Here is a 20,108-nt window from a genome sequence, read left to right as displayed (position 1 = left end):
GCTTCTAATTGCTGTGGAATGTAATTAGCTGCTTTCCCCATCAAAGCCCTTGCCGTACAGCTGAGGCCAAGGAGTCTGAGGGTGAAGAAGAAGATGCCCCTTTGAAAACATAGTGTGGCCGGAAGGAAAATAACTTGGGCCTTGTATTTCTGACGTGCTCAGAGTGAAGATCCTGGACGAGGAGAACGTGCAGCTGCACGAGAGCAAACTCCAGCTCTCTGGCCTTGTGCCCACCTCGCAGCGCGCACTGAGGAGTATCCATGCTCCCAACACAGAGGTGAGACTCTGAGAGGGCTTGGTCTCAGCAGACAGATTGCAGGAACTGATGTCTCCTGCAAATGAATCATAGAAGCATAGAATAGCTCAAGTTTGAAGCGACCCATAAGGATCATCAAGTCCAATTCCCTGCGCCTTGCAGGACTTCCTAATATTAAACTGTATGACTATGAGGGTCGTCCAGACGCTCCTTGAAATCTTGAATGAGGGTTGGTGTTTGTAGCTGCAGCTGAGGGTGCTGGAGAACAGATGAATCAATCCTTCGGTAGGGATGGAAAGGGACACCAAACACACAGCAGATTGCAACGGCTCTGTTGGTGAGGAGGGACTTTGTGGGGAGTTGAAAGCCCGGTGCACTTGCCATACTGCTCCATCCCCGAGCTGCTGCACCATGAGATCCTTTCTCACTTTGGTTCTTTTGCAGATTTAGAGTTGTTAAAAGACCTTAGTCTTAAAGTTAGCTCTAAAATCAGGAGAAATAACCCAGAGCTGTGTGGTTGGGAATGTTACTCCTGCGAGCCAAAAAACCTCAGACCAAGCTGACCGATAATATCGACTACATTGACCTGAATGAAGATATGCCTCACCTAACAACTCTGTTTCGGCTTGACCAAGTGAATGAAGAACTCTGGGGGGAGAAATGGAGAAAAAAATCCAGGAAAGTCAAAGATGATGTTTCAACAACTCTTCAAATAAAACAGGTGGATTTGGAAGCTTATTGGTACATTTTGAAATTTGGAGGGAACACAATTTGGTTGGAAATGAGCTGTTAAGGACGAAAGTGATGTTTGGGGCCTGACAGAAAGAGCTGTTTGTGTGTTCCACTGTGGCTTATTTCTTTCTGTTTCTTTCACCTGTGCTAGTTAGGGGTTTTGGGGGGTTGGGGGGGGGGGTAAGTTTAAATTCAGACCCAAAGGACAAATCTATGGTTGGTACCTCTGTGGGGCTGGAGTTCACAGGGAGAACTGGGGTGACTTTGAATACCAAGTTTGTATGTTGAAATTTGGGGTCTGACAAGCATGTCCTCCTTTGAAAATCTCTGTTCCTCCTTCCAGGACTCGAAGAGTGTTAACTTCTCTGAACGCCAGAGTAAGGTGTTGCCATCTCCCCGTATCAGGTACTGTGGGGTAAGAGGAGGAGGCAGGGAATGCCTCTCTGCGTGTGGTGAGGGAGAAGTTGAGCATTCTGGCTGCTCCACCCTGTGCTTTCACCTCCAAGGGTCTCTTTTTTTTTTTTTGTCAAATTATAGAGACAATGGTATTAAAACGACTCCATGAAACTAAGGGGATGGAGAAGTAAATTTTTCAAAATCTCTTGTGGAACGCTGTGGGATTTAGAAATCAGCCTGGTGCCCAGCGGTTTTGGACGAGTGTCTTTACACCAGAGGTTATGAGGCTTAGAGGACCACTGCTGCCCGGAGCTGTGACCCACGTCCCAGGCTATGGGGCAGGAGGGAGCCTGAGCTATTTCTCCACCTGCGTAGCCAGGAGCAGCACGATCTGTGCCAAAACGGGCAAGCGGGAGGCAGACAGACTCTGCAGATGTGGTCTTTGCTTGCTGGAGACCCAGCGCAGTGGGTTTGCTCGCAGCCTCTGGGTGCTATGGAGGGTGACGGATAGTCTGTTGCAAGTCAGAGAACGTTCTGAGGTAGACGAGGGCCATCAGCTACTTGCCTGGAGGAAGAGCGTCGAAGCCTTAGTCCAAGCGAAAGGCATTGACCATGGCCCTGCACTGCCTCGCAGAGACGTTGGGAGGAGCGTTGGGGCCGTGCAGGTGGCCGAGGGTCAGATGAGTTTGCAGAATGACTTAAGAGAGGAAATTTGTTTTCAGTTTCCCATCGCGAGAACCGCCAGACTCTCTGAGCATCCTGAAGGCCACGCAAGACACGAAGCCTGAAGGAGAAGCCGAAAGCCAAGACTCATCCTTTTGCTTATCCCCCTCTCAACCTTCTGAGATCGGGTACCTAAATGTAGCTTCGCCTGGAGACACCACAGCCTCCCAGCTGCAAGAGGAGAGTCAGAGCATCAGCTCCGAGAACTTCTAAACGGGGAAATATGTTTGTAAAATATTAGCTGGACTGCAAGGTTTTGGGCTCCTGTTGCCATGGGATGGCAAGGACTGCAGGGCAAGAATTGCCAAATGGACTGACCTGGTGATTTCTGGGATATATTTCAGTGAAATTATTCAACAGCTTTTGTTTTAACTTCCCTAACTGCAGCTGTCTGTGTGCATCATCTCAGATCCACCTGGAGACTGGAATTTGTAGATCAATTCAGTGAAGCGGAGGAGGGCTAGGGTGAAGCTTATCTCCCCCTGAACCCAAATTCCTTGTCCAGTCAAAAACTGCAAGCTTTGCGAATAAACTCAGAAAAGTTCCCTTCTGTACCGTCTGACCCCGACCGGTCCCTGCCACGTGCCCGCTGAGAGGGAGGGGACAAGGGAAATGGAATAGGAGCGTGTGTGGAGAAGAAAGGAGGGGATCTGAACATCCAGAGAATGAAACAAGGTGGATCAGAAGGGATGAGAGTGTGAGCTGTGGGGGAGAGAAGGGATCTGAGTGCACGTGAGTGAGAATGGAAGAGATCTGTGCATCCTCAGGAGGACATGGGATGACTAGGAATCACAGTTTGCAGGAGGGGGAACCAAAGAAATCTGAGTGCTCAGAGCAGGAAGGATAGAAGTCCTCAAAAATCAATCTGGAGGGCATTGGAGTGTGCCCGGAGGGCCACAGAAACGCTCAGAGGGCTGGAGCACCTCTGCTATGAAGACAGGCTGAGCAAGTTGGGGGTGTTCAGCCTGGAGAAGGTGCTGGGGGGAATTAAAGGGGGCTGATAAGAAAGATGGGGACAAACTTTTTAGCAGGGCCTGTAGCAATAGGACAATTTTTTTAGACTAAAAGCTACCTTTTTTGTTATATTAACAAAGGTAGATTTAGACTAGATATAACGGAGAAACCTTTTATGCTGAGGGGGGTGAGGCACTGGTACAGGTTGCCCAGCAAGGTGGTAGATGCCCCATCCCTGGGAACATTCGAGGTCCAGTTGTGTGGGGATCTGAGCGACCTGATCTAGCTGAGGATGTCCCTGCTCACGGCAGGGGGCTTGGACTAGACGAGCTTTAAACATCCCTTCCAACCCAAACCATCCTGTGATTCTTTTCTCTCCTGCTCCACTGCCAAGCCTGCAGCCAAAGGCAGGCCAAGGAGTTGGGGTGGCCTGAAATGCAGACCAAGGGGCACTGGGGTGCTCAGAAAGGCATCCTTAGGGCCTCTGGGCCTCCTGAGTCGCACACCAATTGCACTGGAGAAGAGCGACAGTCACCCTAAGGGGACGGGGGCACCCCGACAGGCACAGGCACGGGTCGTGGGAGCACCAAAAGGCAAATCGACAAGCGCAGGGGAACCCGACAGGCTGACCAAGGGTCTCGGAGCAGCCCAAAATGTACACTGAGGGGCCTGAGGCAGACAGAGGGCTCCAGGGTGCACCAAAGGGCACACCGAGGGATTTTGGGTGCACCGAAAGGCACATGCAGAGATGCCGTGCACCCTAGAAGGCACATTGAGGGGTGCGGGGAGACCCCAGAGGCACACGCAGTGGTCCCAGGCACACCGAAAGGCACGCTCGGGGGGACTGGGAACACCAGACAGCAAACCAAGGTGTAGGGGCGTCCCAGAATGGACACCAGGGGCTTGGGGTGCCCTCAGAGGGACACTCAGGGCTCCAGGGATGCGAGGAGAGGCACACCAAGGGGTCCAGGGTGCCCCAGAACTCACGCTGGGAGCCCAGGAAGCACAAAAAGGCAGATGGGGGTGTCCAGCCACCGTCTCTTGTGCTTCCAGGCAGCCTTGCTGGCGAGAGCCTGCTCGGCCGAGCCCATCCATCTCCCACGCAGGCGAGCGCTGCGGAGGTGCTGGGAGAGGAGAACAGTGGGTCCGCAGAGCGTGCAGGGAGGTGGGAGCCTCAGAGAGGTGGCCTTGGGCACCCCTGTGCCCCTGGACACAGTGCGCTGGGGCTGTTTCCCTTGGCCACATGGCCTGTGTGTGGCAGAGAGGTTCTGAGCACGCGCCCCTCTGCCCCCCGACCTCTTCCCCTGGCCCCACCCAGCCACCAGCGCCTTATGATGTCACGGAGCCAGTTCATGACATCAGCGTACACATTCACTAGACCTGGGGTACTGGCACAGGCCCTGCACACACAGTACCTGCTGGTGCTGCTGGTGCTGCAGGTGCTGTGCCGGGGGTACTGCTGGTGCAAGTACTGCTGGTGCTGTGCCGGTGCTGTGCCGGTGCTGGTGGTGCTGGTACTGCTGGTGCTGGTGGTGCCAGTGCTGTTGGTGGAGTTGGTGAAGTTGGTGCTGCTGGTGCCAGTGGTGCCGGTGCTGGTCAGCCCGTAGGCACCTGCCCGTGCCCTGCCGCTCCTCGGGGTTCAGCTCCTGTGTTTGTGGCCGGCACCCGGCAGCGCCCGCCAGCTCCTGCCTGTCACCACTCCCCGGGGAGAGGTGAGGTGAGGCGAGGCAGTGGTGTCCATTCCTGCTGGGACATGAAGCGGATCTGGCGGTTTCTGCGGGGCAGGAGGGCGCGGGTGGGGCCCGTGTCCTCAGGGAGCAGTGGTGGCAATGAGCTGCAGCCGGAGGGCCTGGACGAGCTGCGCCAGGAAGCCGCCACCAGCGACTTGTCCCCAGTGCAGCCACTGGTGAAGCAGCGCGACAGGAAGTGCCAGGACAGGGACGACAGGTAAGGGGGCCCCAGCAGGCGGGTGCTCTTTGGGAGACTCCTGGGCTTTTTTCCTCCCCCAGGGCTTAGCTTTGTGCCTGTGGGTGCTCGTTCTCAAGGGAGGTCAATATGGAAAGGCGGAATAGGAAGGGGCCGTTATCACTGCCACAAGCAGGGTGTACAACTGGATGTGCTTTCTGTCTTTCCAGGCACAGTCCTGATGCATGGCCAGTGGACCCCTGGGAGCAGGAAAGCGAGGGAGAAGCTGCTCCAGGCCAAGCAAAAGAGGTGTCAGCATCCAGCGCTCCCCACGGGGCAGGAGCTGCTGGAGTTACGTTGCTTTCACCCACTTCGGTGGAGCACAGGTAGGACTCCCCAGCGTGGAGGAGGTGATGGGGAAAAGGCCTGTGGCCTGCCCTTTCGGCAGGCTGCCATGGAGACAGGAAATTTGGAAATGCTGATGTGGTGTTGCTTATGATCCAGCAAAAAATGCACTGCCAGACGTTGTCCCTGGAAAGCAGAATTCTCAAGAGACTGATTCCTTTTGGGCTCGTTTGGGGTCACTTTGAGTGATCTCCCTGGCATACAGAAAAGGCGCGTACACTGGGGGAAACGAATTCCCAAGCAGGAAAATAGATGGATTTTGAATCCGCATTTTGATAGGTTGCTCGCTAGGATTTCATGGCTTTGCGGCCTGCGTTTGTGCTAAGATTGTGTGTGGAAGCATGACGATTTGGAAAGCGCTCTAGGCATCAAGGAGTTGTATTCGCTCACTCTAGTTCCAAAAATATCTGGTTTTAATATAGACGAGCTTGCCGTATACTTGGAGTCCGCCCTCCCTAAGTTGCAAGCAGATGAAGAAGCCACCCAGGAGATCAAGAGCTTTGGTGGAGAGGTATGTAAACCCAAAGATTTTAACTTAGAGTCTTTGTTATCGGATTATATTGCACGCTAATGCCACATCAGACTTTTCCATGAATAATGTCTCATGCAGAGTTGTTGAAAACTCTTTGATCATCTGACGTCACGTTGGCGACAGTCCTCTTCTGGTTAGATGAAATGCTGCCGCTATCTCCTGTTTCGAGCTCGTTTCCTAAGTTGTGTCCGTTTGTGTTCTTTAACTTTGACCAGGCAGAAGACGTCAGAGCCCAAATACCAACGGAGGGGCTGGATCCCTGCCCTTCCCGCCTGAGCACTGGAAGCCATAGGACATCAGTAGGTGTCAGTGTACACAGGCAGGCAAAGGAGCGGCGTGCTCCACACCTGAAGAAAGAGCAAGAGAAAAAATATGCCATCGACAAGGCGGAACGGCTGCAGCAACAACTGGCCCAGCTCCAGAGGGAAAACCTTTTACTCCGTCTGAAGCTGAGCCAAGCTGAAAGAAAAGCGAGCAGGCTGGAAAACAAAGGGCATGAGCGTCAGACCCAGAGTCAGGCAAACGAACTGGCCCAGCTCCGGAGTGAAAACCTTTTACTCCGCCAGCAGCTGGAAGACATGAAGAACAAGACCGCCCAGGAACAAATGGTGAGTGATGCCTTTGACAAAGTAGGAGAAGAGGGGAGGTGAGCACTGACTTAAAGGGGAGCAGTTCCCAAGGCTATCTGGTGCTTCTAAAAGTCGCCAGGTACAAGGTATGTGCCTGGGAGTCCATCACTCAGCTTGGTTCTGGTTTGTCCTGGTTTTGTGGCAATTGCGGAAGGTCCTGGCAAGCCCTGAGGCATGCTTATGGACACGTAGGTACATAGAAATGCTTAGGCATGCATTGGTTTTTGTTTGCGTAGCAGAAGAAGAGCGTAAAGGCTGATACGCAGAGTCGGCTATAGGAAGCCTTGCCTCTGATCGCTGGAGAAAGGGCCGCAGGACAACTCCAGCGCTTGCGTCGGCACCCGATTCGGTTTTGGCATTATCTTAAGAAACAAGCACGACCCCGCCAGGGCACAGTCTCAGCATCTTCTGAGAAGAACGTGCTGTGAAACAGGAATCTTCCTTAAGAGATGACATTTCTTTAGTTGTCTTCACTTGCCAAGGATGGCAGAGATCGTCAGCTGTGCAGATGCCATCTTCTTCCCGTGGACAATCCGCTTTGCGATGCACTTAGAAAAGTGATCTCGGTATATGAACTATCGAGTAGCTGACAGTGAAAATAGAGATTTTGGCTTCTTACCTCTTTCTTCACACTCCTCTGACGTTGTTGCCCTAGAGAACAGTGGCACAGCTGGAAGGAGAGCTCGCCGATGCTTTCAGAAAGCTGTTGACAGCAGAAGGTTCACTGAAAGCTTGCACACGCCAACGGGATTACCTGAAGCAAGAAAACTCCGTCCTGCAAGAGGATTTGGACAAGGCTAAGGCCAAGGTATACCGAGTCTGTCAACGTGTTAGCATATAGGAAGCTGTTCCTTTCCTTCAAGGGCCGGGAGAGAAGAAAATAGTCGGGCAACAAATGCAGGAGAGATTTGTCTGAGGACGTTACGAGCTTCGACATCCTTAACAATTGTTGTCCAGACCAGAGGGTGCTTTTAGCTCCTGCCTCCTCCCCTCTCGCCCTGTAAAACTCAGCCGGCTCTTCAGGGAGCTTGTGTGGAGGCTGAGGGGCAAAGCAGTGGTGGGTTGGGGGCAGCACCTGCGTGGGGAAGAACGAAGCAGCTGTGCGCTTTCCAGACTCTTCCGACACCATCCAAAGGTCGTGGCCATGGTGGTGCGATATCGCAAGCCACGCGCTCCCAAACGTCTCTGGGCCGGGCTGCTTTCTTTGCACGGTTTTTCTTCTCTCGGCCTCTGCACAAAGATGGCGTCTAGTTCCCTGGTAGTGGTGGTTTGGGGGGAAGGAAAGTAACCTTTGGTTTGCCTTTTTGTCTCGTAAGCCAGGCTTCACCCTCCCTCTAAAAGGAAGGCCTTGAACCTCTGGTCTCCTCCCGCCACGCTGCCCGCCCCCGGCATTAGCGCAGGGGTGTGCGTATGAGAAGGAACGGGGCAGAACAGGAGTGCGATGGAAGCAAAAGGAAATGCAGGGAATGCCATGAAATGCAAAAGAGCATCTTCACAGGCACGGGGGCCTTCTGATGCTGTAGAAGGAGTCGAGGGCCTTTGCCGTGCTGCCGTTTTGGAAGGGAGGGACGGATGGAAGCTGCAGCGGCCTTGTCAGCAAGGGCCCAAAAGGCGTGCTTACGTTCAGACATCCAAGGGGCTTTTCCCTGGGTTGAAATGCAAACGCAGAGGATTGATAACAGCCATGATCACGGTCCATACATTTGATGGAGTTTCGCAGAGGCTGTAGGCCCCACAGAGCCTAAGGCAGATTGTTTTTTCCCCGCGTACAGATGTGCGAGCTCTCCGCGCAGCTGGAGTTGGAGTCCGAAATATCTCTGCAGCTCGAAGCCAGAAATCAGGAGCTGCGAGAGCTGGTGGCTCTTCTGCCGCATCGCTTGGCGACTCCTGAGGAGGGTCATGCCACAACAGCGCTGTATGGAAAACAGTGGGAGCAGCGAGCGCAAGAAGCAGACAGAGAGATGCGTGGTCTCACTCCACGTCTGCAGGTCAGTTCCCGGACCATTTGTATGTGTAGTCGGCGTTGCGTTCACTTGTGGCTGCGGTCATGGCCTTTTAGGTGTTTTGTCTTGGGCATCTAGTTCTCTTTGTTAGTGCGGTGGGTTCGGCTTTCCTGTGGGGAAGCTGGGGAGCTGCAGAAGGCTGCGTCAAAGTGCTGCTGTGTGCGTCGTGGGACCCGTGTGCCTGAAGAATACGCAGCCTTCTCCTCATCCTCCTCCATATAGCGTTGTAGGCTGTTAAAATATGAAAATGGCAGCAAGAGCAGGTTTGTTTGAGAGGGCTGGGCATTGCCTTTCTCTTCCTGTTTCTTGAAGTTGCACCCTCTGCTTTAGACACAGGCAGCCGCTCAAGCCAGAAGAGAAGAGATCAAGACCACTGACACCTCTTGGAAAGAACCACTGATGCAGACAATTAGAGTTCTGACATGGGACCTGGAGAGAGCATGGAGCATGCAGGAGGAGACCGCGCGGCAACTGGCAGAAATAAAAAGCTCCAAATAATAGCATTATTTGCCTGGCCTGGAGGGAAGAGTCCTTGCGTGCACGCGTGTAGCATTTAAGGCTTTACCCCGGGTGACTCCACCTGGGACCCTCTCTCATTTCCCGAGTCCCAGCTCCCAGCCCATCCCCATCCTCTGTCTCCACCGGGTACTGGCAAGGGGGCCCCGAATCCAGACTTCAGCCTCCGACAGAGCACTCGGCGCTCACCCCCTCAGCCCACGGGGAAGCCAAGAAAAGCATCAGGCCCCTGGAGGCTGCCGTTCCTTGGGCCTCTTCGTAATCCCAGCTTCAAAAGAAGAGTCTAACCCAAAGGCAAGGCACCAAACGGATCCCTTTTGACTGCAGACGTGCTCTTAGGGGGTAGCTCTGACACGCCAGTGCCCATTGCCTCTCCCTGCCTGCAGCGGCAGCAGCGCAGACGGAGACCCAGCAGGAGTATCGACAACGTTCAAGGCCATTTACCCCAAAGCACCACAGGAGAGAGTGGAAAGGAAGGAAGAGCAACACGACAGAAGGGCAGCCTCTGGCAGCCTTCAGCAGAGGTGGCTCCAGGGAAGCAGCAGCCTCGACACCAATGCTGCAGCGAGGAAGTGCCGGCCTCGATGGGGAGCAGATGGCTCTGGGCTGTGCCCCCCTACTGCAGCGGGACTCTTCTCCCCTCCAGGTAGGGTGGGTACCGCTGATACAGGCGGCAACAGGTGATGGGTGCCCCAGCTCGGGGCTCAGCTCCTCTGTTTGCGTCTGGAACCCGGCAGCACCCGCCAAATCCTGCCTGCCACCGCTCCCCAGGGAGAGGCGATGTGAGGTGAGGTGAGGCGAGGTGGTGCAGTGTCCATTCCTGCGGGGCCATGAAGAGGATCTGGTGGTTCCTGTGGGGCAGGAGGGGGCGGGGGGGCCCGTGTCCTCCGGGAGCAGCAGTGGCAATGAGCTTCTGCCGGGGGGTTGGGACAAGCTGCATCTAGAACCCGTCACGGTGATCAAAAGCTCTGGGTGTGGGAGTACATGGCAGTTGGCATGTGTGCAGGCAGAAATAAAATGCTCCAAAAAGCATTATTTGGTTGACCTAGAAATTAGAAGTTACCTCTCAGAGAGATTTAAATACTATGGAATCATAGAATCTGCCCACTGTAGGAGAAGGTCGGGTTTGAGAATATCTAAGGAACTTGAAGGTGCACAAGTCCATGGGACCTGATGAGATGCATCCGCGGGTCCTGAGGGAACTGGCAGATTAAGTTGCTCAGCCACTCTCCATCAGTGAGGTCCCTGCCCACCCAAACCAGTCTGTGATTCTATGATTCTATGGTTTCTCCTGACAAATCCAGAGGAAAGCCTGAACTGTGCCCCTGTCAGTAGTGCTGTGGCTTCTAATTGCTGTGGAATGTAATTAGCTGCTTTCCCCATCAAAGCCCTTGCCGTACAGCTGAGGCCAAGGAGTCTGAGGGTGAAGAAGAAGATGCCCCTTTGAAAACATAGTGTGGCCGGAAGGAAAATAACTTGGGCCTTGTATTTCTGACGTGCTCAGAGTGAAGATCCTGGACGAGGAGAACGTGCAGCTGCACGAGAGCAAACTCCAGCTCTCTGGCCTTGTGCCCACCTCGCAGCGCGCACTGAGGAGTATCCATGCTCCCAACACAGAGGTGAGACTCTGAGAGGGCTTGGTCTCAGCAGACAGATTGCAGGAACTGATGTCTCCTGCAAATGAATCATAGAAGCATAGAATAGCTCAAGTTTGAAGCGACCCATAAGGATCATCAAGTCCAATTCCCTGCGCCTTGCAGGACTTCCTAATATTAAACTGTATGACTATGAGGGTCGTCCAGACGCTCCTTGAAATCTTGAATGAGGGTTGGTGTTTGTAGCTGCAGCTGAGGGTGCTGGAGAACAGATGAATCAATCCTTCGGTAGGGATGGAAAGGGACACCAAACACACAGCAGATTGCAACGGCTCTGTCGGTGAGGAGGGACTTTGTGGGGAGTTGAAAGCCCGGTGCACTTGCCATACTGCTCCATCCCCGAGCTGCTGCACCATGAGATCCTTTCTCACTTTGGTTCTTTTGCAGATTTAGAGTTGTTAAAAGACCTTAGTCTTAAAGTTAGCTCTAAAATCAGGAGAAATAACCCAGAGCTGTGTGGTTGGGAATGTTACTCCTGCGAGCCAAAAAACCTCAGACCAAGCTGACCGATAATATCGACTACATTGACCTGAATGAAGATATGCCTCACCTAACAACTCTGTTTCGGCTTGACCAAGTGAATGAAGAACTCTGGGGGGAGAAATGGAGAAAAAAATCCAGGAAAGTCAAAGATGATGTTTCAACAACTCTTCAAATAAAACAGGTGGATTTGGAAGCTTATTGGTACATTTTGAAATTTGGAGGGAACACAATTTGGTTGGAAATGAGCTGTTAAGGACGAAAGTGCTGTTTGGGGCCTGACAGAAAGAGCTGTTTGTGTGTTCCACTGTGGCTTATTTCTTTCTGTTTCTTTCACCTGTGCTAGTTAGGGGTTTTGGGGGGTTGGGGGGGGGGGGTAAGTTTAAATTCAGACCCAAAGGACAAATCTATGGTTGGTACCTCTGTGGGGCTGGAGTTCACAGGGAGAACTGGGGTGACTTTGAATACCAAGTTTGTATGTTGAAATTTGGGGTCTGACAAGCATGTCCTCCTTTGAAAATCTCTGTTCCTCCTTCCAGGACTCGAAGAGTGTTAACTTCTCTGAACGCCAGAGTAAGGTGTTGCCATCTCCCCGTATCAGGTACTGTGGGGTAAGAGGAGGAGGCAGGGAATGCCTCTCTGCGTGTGGTGAGGGAGAAGTTGAGCATTCTGGCTGCTCCACCCTGTGCTTTCACCTCCAAGGGTCTCTTTTTTTTTTTTTGGTCAAATTATAGAGACAATGGTATTAAAACGACTCCATGAAACTAAGGGGATGGAGAAGTAAATTTTTCAAAATCTCTTGTGGAACGCTGTGGGATTTAGAAATCAGCCTGGTGCCCAGCGGTTTTGGACGAGTGTCTTTACACCAGAGGTTATGAGGCTTAGAGGACCACTGCTGCCCGGAGCTGTGACCCACGTCCCAGGCTATGGGGCAGGAGGGAGCCTGAGCTATTTCTCCACCTGCGTAGCCAGGAGCAGCACGATCTGTGCCAAAACGGGCAAGCGGGAGGCAGACAGACTCTGCAGATGTGGTCTTTGCTTGCTGGAGACCCAGCGCAGTGGGTTTGCTCGCAGCCTCTGGGTGCTATGGAGGGTGACGGATAGTCTGTTGCAAGTCAGAGAACGTTCTGAGGTAGACGAGGGCCATCAGCTACTTGCCTGGAGGAAGAGCGTCGAAGCCTTAGTCCAAGCGAAAGGCATTGACCATGGCCCTGCACTGCCTCGCAGAGACGTTGGGAGGAGCGTTGGGGCCGTGCAGGTGGCCGAGGGTCAGATGAGTTTGCAGAATGACTTAAGAGAGGAAATTTGTTTTCAGTTTCCCATCGCGAGAACCGCCAGACTCTCTGAGCATCCTGAAGGCCACGCAAGACACGAAGCCTGAAGGAGAAGCCGAAAGCCAAGACTCATCCTTTTGCTTATCCCCCTCTCAACCTTCTGAGATCGGGTACCTAAATGTAGCTTCGCCTGGAGACACCACAGCCTCCCAGCTGCAAGAGGAGAGTCAGAGCATCAGCTCCGAGAACTTCTAAACGGGGAAATATGTTTGTAAAATATTAGCTGGACTGCAAGGTTTTGGGCTCCTGTTGCCATGGGATGGCAAGGACTGCAGGGCAAGAATTGCCAAATGGACTGACCTGGTGATTTCTGGGATATATTTCAGTGAAATTATTCAACAGCTTTTGTTTTAACTTCCCTAACTGCAGCTGTCTGTGTGCATCATCTCAGATCCACCTGGAGACTGGAATTTGTAGATCAATTCAGTGAAGCGGAGGAGGGCTAGGGTGAAGCTTATCTCCCCCTGAACCCAAATTCCTTGTCCAGTCAAAAACTGCAAGCTTTGCGAATAAACTCAGAAAAGTTCCCTTCTGTACCGTCTGACCCCGACCGGTCCCTGCCACGTGCCCGCTGAGAGGGAGGGGACAAGGGAAATGGAATAGGAGCGTGTGTGGAGAAGAAAGGAGGGGATCTGAACATCCAGAGAATGAAACAAGGTGGATCAGAAGGGATGAGAGTGTGAGCTGTGGGGGAGAGAAGGGATCTGAGTGCACGTGAGTGAGAATGGAAGAGATCTGTGCATCCTCAGGAGGACATGGGATGACTAGGAATCACAGTTTGCAGGAGGGGGAACCAAAGAAATCTGAGTGCTCAGAGCAGGAAGGATAGAAGTCCTCAAAAATCAATCTGGAGGGCATTGGAGTGTGCCCGGAGGGCCACAGAAACGCTCAGAGGGCTGGAGCACCTCTGCTATGAAGACAGGCTGAGCAAGTTGGGGGTGTTCAGCCTGGAGAAGGTGCTGGGGGGAATTAAAGGGGGCTGATAAGAAAGATGGGGACAAACTTTTTAGCAGGGCCTGTAGCAATAGGACAATTTTTTTAGACTAAAAGCTACCTTTTTTGTTATATTAACAAAGGTAGATTTAGACTAGATATAACGGAGAAACCTTTTATGCTGAGGGGGGTGAGGCACTGGTACAGGTTGCCCAGCAAGGTGGTAGATGCCCCATCCCTGGGAACATTCGAGGTCCAGTTGTGTGGGGATCTGAGCGACCTGATCTAGCTGAGGATGTCCCTGCTCACGGCAGGGGGCTTGGACTAGACGAGCTTTAAACATCCCTTCCAACCCAAACCATCCTGTGATTCTTTTCTCTCCTGCTCCACTGCCAAGCCTGCAGCCAAAGGCAGGCCAAGGAGTTGGGGTGGCCTGAAATGCAGACCAAGGGGCACTGGGGTGCTCAGAAAGGCATCCTTAGGGCCTCTGGGCCTCCTGAGTCGCACACCAATTGCACTGGAGAAGAGCGACAGTCACCCTAAGGGGACGGGGGCACCCCGACAGGCACAGGCACGGGTCGTGGGAGCACCAAAAGGCAAATCGACAAGCGCAGGGGAACCCGACAGGCTGACCAAGGGTCTCGGAGCAGCCCAAAATGTACACTGAGGGGCCTGAGGCAGACAGAGGGCTCCAGGGTGCACCAAAGGGCACACCGAGGGATTTTGGGTGCACCGAAAGGCACATGCAGAGATGCCGTGCACCCTAGAAGGCACATTGAGGGGTGTGGGGAGACCCCAGAGGCACACGCAGGGGTCCCAGGCACACCGAAAGGCACGCTCGGGGGGACTGGGAACACCAGACAGCAAACCGAGGTGTAGGGGCGTCCCAGAATGGACACCAGGGGCTTGGGGTGCCCTCAGAGGGACACTCAGGGCTCCAGGGATGCGAGGAGAGGCACACCAAGGGGTCCAGGGTGCCCCAGAACTCACGCTGGGAGCCCAGGAAGCACAAAAAGGCAGATGGGGGTGTCCAGCCACCGTCTCTTGTGCTTCCAGGCAGCCTTGCTGGCGAGAGCCTGCTCGGCCGAGCCCATCCATCTCCCACGCAGGCGAGCGCTGCGGAGGTGCTGGGAGAGGAGAACAGTGGGTCCGCAGAGCGTGCAGGGAGGTGGGAGCCTCAGAGAGGTGGCCTTGGGCACCCCTGTGCCCCTGGACACAGTGCGCTGGGGCTGTTTCCCTTGGCCACATGGCCTGTGTGTGGCAGAGAGGTTCTGAGCACGCGCCCCTCTGCCCCCCGACCTCTTCCCCTGGCCCCACCCAGCCACCAGCGCCTTATGATGTCACGGAGCCATTCATGACATCAGCGTACACATTCACTAGACCTGGGGTACTGGCACAGGCCCTGCACACACAGTACCTGCTGGTGCTGCTGGTGCTGCAGGTGCTGTGCCGGGGGTACTGCTGGTGCAAGTACTGCTGGTGCTGTGCCGGTGCTGTGCCGGTGCTGGTGGTGCTGGTACTGCTGGTGCTGGTGGTGCCAGTGCTGTTGGTGGAGTTGGTGAAGTTGGTGCTGCTGGTGCCAGTGGTGCCGGTGCTGGTCAGCCCGTAGGCACCTGCCCGTGCCCTGCCGCTCCTCGGGGTTCAGCTCCTGTGTTTGTGGCCGGCACCCGGCAGCGCCCGCCAGCTCCTGCCTGTCACCACTCCCCGGGGAGAGGTGAGGTGAGGCGAGGCAGTGGTGTCCATTCCTGCTGGGACATGAAGCGGATCTGGCGGTTTCTGCGGGGCAGGAGGGCGCGGGTGGGGCCCGTGTCCTCAGGGAGCAGTGGTGGCAATGAGCTGCAGCCGGAGGGCCTGGACGAGCTGCGCCAGGAAGCCGCCACCAGCGACTTGTCCCCAGTGCAGCCACTGGTGAAGCAGCGCGACAGGAAGTGCCAGGACAGGGACGACAGGTAAGGGGGCCCCAGCAGGCGGGTGCTCTTTGGGAGACTCCTGGGCTTTTTTCCTCCCCCAGGGCTTAGCTTTGTGCCTGTGGGTGCTCGTTCTCAAGGGAGGTCAATATGGAAAGGCGGAATAGGAAGGGGCCGTTATCACTGCCACAAGCAGGGTGTACAACTGGATGTGCTTTCTGTCTTTCCAGGCACAGTCCTGATGCATGGCCAGTGGACCCCTGGGAGCAGGAAAGCGAGGGAGAAGCTGCTCCAGGCCAAGCAAAAGAGGTGTCAGCATCCAGCGCTCCCCACGGGGCAGGAGCTGCTGGAGTTACGTTGCTTTCACCCACTTGGTGGAGCACAGGTAGGACTCCCCAGCGTGGAGGAGGTGATGGGGAAAAGGCCTGTGGCCTGCCCTTTCGGCAGGCTGCCATGGAGACAGGAAATTTGGAAATGCTGATGTGGTGTTGCTTATGATCCAGCAAAAAATGCACTGCCAGACGTTGTCCCTGGAAAGCAGAATTCTCAAGAGACTGATTCCTTTTGGGCTCGTTTGGGGTCACTTTGAGTGATCTCCCTGGCATACAGAAAAGGCGCGTACACTGGGGGAAACGAATTCCCAAGCAGGAAAATAGATGGATTTTGAATCCGCATTTTGATAGGTTGCTCGCTAGGATTTCATGGCTTTGCGGCCTGCGTTTGTGCTAAGATTGTGTGTGGAAGCATGACGATTTGGAAAGCGCTCTAGGCATCAAGGAGTTGTATTCGCTCACTCTAGTTCCAAAAATATCTGGTTTTAATATAGACGAGCTTGCCGTATACTTGGAGTCCGCCCTCCCTAAGTTGCAAGCAGATGAAGAAGCCACCGAGGAGATCAAGAGCTTTGGTGGAGAGGTATGTAAACCCAAAGATTTTAACTTAGAGTCTTTGTTATCGGATTATATTGCACGCTAATGCCACATCAGACTTTTCCATGAATAATGTCTCATGCAGAGTTGTTGAAAACTCTTTGATCATCTGACGTCACGTTGGCGACAGTCCTCTTCTGGTTAGATGAAATGCTGCCGCTATCTCCTGTTTCGAGCTCGTTTCCTAAGTTGTGTCCGTTTGTGTTCTTTAACTTTGACCAGGCAGAAGACGTCAGAGCCCAAATACCAACGGAGGGGCTGGATCCCTGCCCTTCCCGCCTGAGCACTGGAAGCCATAGGACATCAGTAGGTGTCAGTGTACACAGGCAGGCAAAGGAGCGGCGTGCTCCACACCTGAAGAAAGAGCAAGAGAAAAAATATGCCATCGACAAGGCGGAACGGCTGCAGCAACAACTGGCCCAGCTCCAGAGGGAAAACCTTTTACTCCGTCTGAAGCTGAGCCAAGCTGAAAGAAAAGCGAGCAGGCTGGAAAACAAAGGGCATGAGCGTCAGACCCAGAGTCAGGCAAACGAACTGGCCCAGCTCCGGAGTGAAAACCTTTTACTCCGCCAGCAGCTGGAAGACATGAAGAACAAGACCGCCCAGGAACAAATGGTGAGTGATGCCTTTGACAAAGTAGGAGAAGAGGGGAGGTGAGCACTGACTTAAAGGGGAGCAGTTCCCAAGGCTATCTGGTGCTTCTAAAAGTCGCCAGGTACAAGGTATGTGCCTGGGAGTCCATCACTCAGCTTGGTTCTGGTTTGTCCTGGTTTTGTGGCAATTGCGGAAGGTCCTGGCAAGCCCTGAGGCATGCTTATGGACACGTAGGTACATAGAAATGCTTAGGCATGCATTGGTTTTTGTTTGCGTAGCAGAAGAAGAGCGTAAAGGCTGATACGCAGAGTCGGCTATAGGAAGCCTTGCCTCTGATCGCTGGAGAAAGGGCCGCAGGACAACTCCAGCGCTTGCGTCGGCACCCGATTCGGTTTTGGCATTATCTTAAGAAACAAGCATGACCCCGCCAGGGCACAGTCTCAGCATCTTCTGAGAAGAACGTGCTGTGAAACAGGAATCTTCCTTAAGAGATGACATTTCTTTAGTTGTCTTCACTTGCCAAGGATGGCAGAGATCGTCAGCTGTGCAGATGCCATCTTCTTCCCGTGGACAATCCGCTTTGCGATGCACTTAGAAAAGTGATCTCGGTATATGAACTATCGAGTAGCTGACAGTGAAAATAGAGATTTTGGCTTCTTACCTCTTTCTTCACACTCCTCTGACGTTGTTGCCCTAGAGAACAGTGGCACAGCTGGAAGGAGAGCTCGCCGATGCTTTCAGAAAGCTGTTGACAGCAGAAGGTTCACTGAAAGCTTGCACACGCCAACGGGATTACCTGAAGCAAGAAAACTCCGTCCTGCAAGAGGATTTGGACAAGGCTAAGGCCAAGGTATACCGAGTCTGTCAACGTGTTAGCATATAGGAAGCTGTTCCTTTCCTTCAAGGGCCGGGAGAGAAGAAAATAGTCGGGCAACAAATGCAGGAGAGATTTGTCTGAGGACGTTACGAGCTTCGACATCCTTAACAATTGTTGTCCAGACCAGAGGGTGCTTTTAGCTCCTGCCTCCTCCCCTCTCGCCCTGTAAAACTCAGCCGGCTCTTCAGGGAGCTTGTGTGGAGGCTGAGGGGCAAAGCAGTGGTGGGTTGGGGGCAGCACCTGCGTGGGGAAGAACGAAGCAGCTGTGCGCTTTCCAGACTCTTCCGACACCATCCAAAGGTCGTGGCCATGGTGGTGCGATATCGCAAGCCACGCGCTCCCAAACGTCTCTGGGCCGGGCTGCTTTCTTTGCACGGTTTTTCTTCTCTCGGCCTCTGCACAAAGATGGCGTCTAGTTCCCTGGTAGTGGTGGTTTGGGGGGAAGGAAAGTAACCTTTGGTTTGCCTTTTTGTCTCGTAAGCCAGGCTTCACCCTCCCTCTAAAAGGAAGGCCTTGAACCTCTGGTCTCCTCCCGCCACGCTGCCCGCCCCCGGCATTAGCGCAGGGGTGTGCGTATGAGAAGGAACGGGGCAGAACAGGAGTGCGATGGAAGCAAAAGGAAATGCAGGGAATGCCATGAAATGCAAAAGAGCATCTTCACAGGCACGGGGGCCTTCTGATGCTGTAGAAGGAGTCGAGGGCCTTTGCCGTGCTTGCCGTTTTGGAAGGGAGGGACGGATGGAAGCTGCAGCGGCCTTGTCAGCAAGGGCCCAAAAGGCGTGCTTACGTTCAGACATCCAAGGGGCTTTTCCCTGGGTTGAAATGCAAACGCAGAGGATTGATAACAGCCATGATCACGGTCCATACATTTGATGGAGTTTCGCAGAGGCTGTAGGCCCCACAGAGCCTAAGGCAGATTGTTTTTTCCCCGCGTACAGATGTGCGAGCTCTCCGCGCAGCTGGAGTTGGAGTCCGAAATATCTCTGCAGCTCGAAGCCAGAAATCAGGAGCTGCGAGAGCTGGTGGCTCTTCTGCCGCATCGCTTGGCGACTCCTGAGGAGGGTCATGCCACAACAGCGCTGTATGGAAAACAGTGGGAGCAGCGAGCGCAAGAAGCAGACAGAGAGATGCGTGGTCTCACTCCACGTCTGCAGGTCAGTTCCCGGACCATTTGTATGTGTAGTCGGCGTTGCGTTCACTTGTGGCTGCGGTCATGGCCTTTTAGGTGTTTTGTCTTGGGCATCTAGTTCTCTTTGTTAGTGCGGTGGGTTCGGCTTTCCTGTGGGGAAGCTGGGGAGCTGCAGAAGGCTGCGTCAAAGTGCTGCTGTGTGCGTCGTGGGACCCGTGTGCCTGAAGAATACGCAGCCTTCTCCTCATCCTCCTCCATATAGCGTTGTAGGCTGTTAAAATATAAAAATGGCAGCAAGAGCAGGTTTGTTTGAGAGGGCTGGGCATTGTCTTTCTCTTCCTGTTTCTTGAAGTTGCACCCTCTGCTTTAGACACAGGCAGCCGCTCAAGCCAGAAGAGAAGAGATCAAGACCACTGACACCTCTTGGAAAGAACCACTGATGCAGACAATTAGAGTTCTGACATGGGACCTGGAGAGAGCATGGAGCATGCAGGAGGAGACCGCGCGGCAACTGGCAGAAATAAAAAGCTCCAAATAATAGCATTATTTGCCTGGCCTGGAGGGAAGAGTCCTTGCGTGCACGCGTGTAGCATTTAAGGCTTTTACCCCGGGTGACTCCACCTGGGATCCCTCTCTCATTTCCCGAGTCCCAGCTCCCAGCCCATCCCCATCCTCTGTCTCCACCGGGTACTGGCAAGGGGGCCCCGAATCCAGACTTCAGCCTCCGACAGAGCACTCGGCGCTCACCCCCTCAGCCCACGGGGAAGCCAAGAAAAGCATCAGGCCCCTGGAGGCTGCCGTTCCTTGGGCCTCTTCGTAATCCCAGCTTCAAAAGAAGAGTCTAACCCAAAGGCAAGGCACCAAACGGATCCCTTTTGACTGCAGACGTGCTCTTAGGGGGTAGCTCTGACACGCCAGTGCCCATTGCCTCTCCCTGCCTGCAGCGGCAGCAGCGCAGACGGAGACCCAGCAGGAGTATCGACAACGTTCAAGGCCATTTACCCCAAAGCACCACAGGAGAGAGTGGAAAGGAAGGAAGAGCAACACGACAGAAGGGCAGCCTCTGGCAGCCTTCAGCAGAGGTGGCTCCAGGGAAGCAGCAGCCTCGACACCAATGCTGCAGCGAGGAAGTGCCGGCCTCGATGGGGAGCAGATGGCTCTGGGCTGTGCCCCCCTACTGCAGCGGGACTCTTCTCCCCTCCAGGTAGTGTGGGTACCG

At 54.0% G+C, this 20,108-nt stretch overlaps 1 protein-coding gene and 2 long non-coding RNA genes across 4 annotated transcripts; all 3 read left to right on the top strand.

Annotated features, from left to right (window-relative positions):
• The first annotated feature begins 1,331 nt into the window (after positions 1–1,331).
• Positions 1,332–2,657, top strand: LOC142604756 (uncharacterized). The gene is made up of 2 exons (XR_012838594.1): positions 1,332–1,393; positions 2,107–2,657. It is a non-coding gene; the product is annotated as an uncharacterized LOC142604756 (long non-coding RNA).
• Positions 2,658–5,797: 3,140 nt separating this feature from the next.
• On the top strand, positions 5,798–19,466 carry LOC142604744 (uncharacterized). Of its 2 annotated transcripts, none has more exons than XM_075773461.1 (5): positions 5,798–5,882; positions 15,591–15,745; positions 16,187–16,275; positions 18,699–18,914; positions 19,260–19,466. In XM_075773461.1, the coding sequence occupies exons 1-5, from the start codon at positions 5,842–5,844 to the stop codon at positions 19,425–19,427; spliced, it is 669 nt and encodes a 222-aa protein (XP_075629576.1). In that variant the 5' UTR covers positions 5,798–5,841; the 3' UTR covers positions 19,428–19,466. The 2 variants fall into 2 exon arrangements, with proteins under 2 accessions (XP_075629576.1, XP_075629575.1); XM_075773460.1 differs by lacking the exon at positions 5,798–5,882 and adding an exon at positions 15,099–15,402.
• LOC142604757 (uncharacterized) lies at positions 11,726–13,052 on the top strand. Its single transcript, XR_012838595.1, has 2 exons — positions 11,726–11,787; positions 12,502–13,052. It is a non-coding gene; the product is annotated as an uncharacterized LOC142604757 (long non-coding RNA).
• Positions 19,467–20,108: the final 642 nt, after the last annotated feature.

Source organism: Balearica regulorum, chromosome 21 (genome assembly GCF_011004875.1).
Source record: "Balearica regulorum gibbericeps isolate bBalReg1 chromosome 21, bBalReg1.pri, whole genome shotgun sequence".
NCBI lineage: Eukaryota > Metazoa > Chordata > Aves > Gruiformes > Gruidae > Balearica > Balearica regulorum.
The sequence above is the reverse complement of the archived record's forward strand: the minus strand, read 5'-3'. Positions and strand labels throughout refer to the sequence as shown.

Excerpts from the sequence above, each read along its gene's own strand:
- LOC142604744 (XM_075773460.1), top strand. The coding sequence starts at position 15,209 with ATGAAGCGGATCTGGCGGTTTCTGCGGGGCAGGAGGGCGCGGGTGGGG. Across the intron at positions 15,403-15,590 it reads TGCCAGGACAGGGACGACAG|GCACAGTCCTGATGCATGGC; the intron begins GTAAGGGGGCCC and ends CTGTCTTTCCAG. Across the intron at positions 18,915-19,259 it reads GTCTCACTCCACGTCTGCAG|ACACAGGCAGCCGCTCAAGC; the intron begins GTCAGTTCCCGG and ends CCTCTGCTTTAG.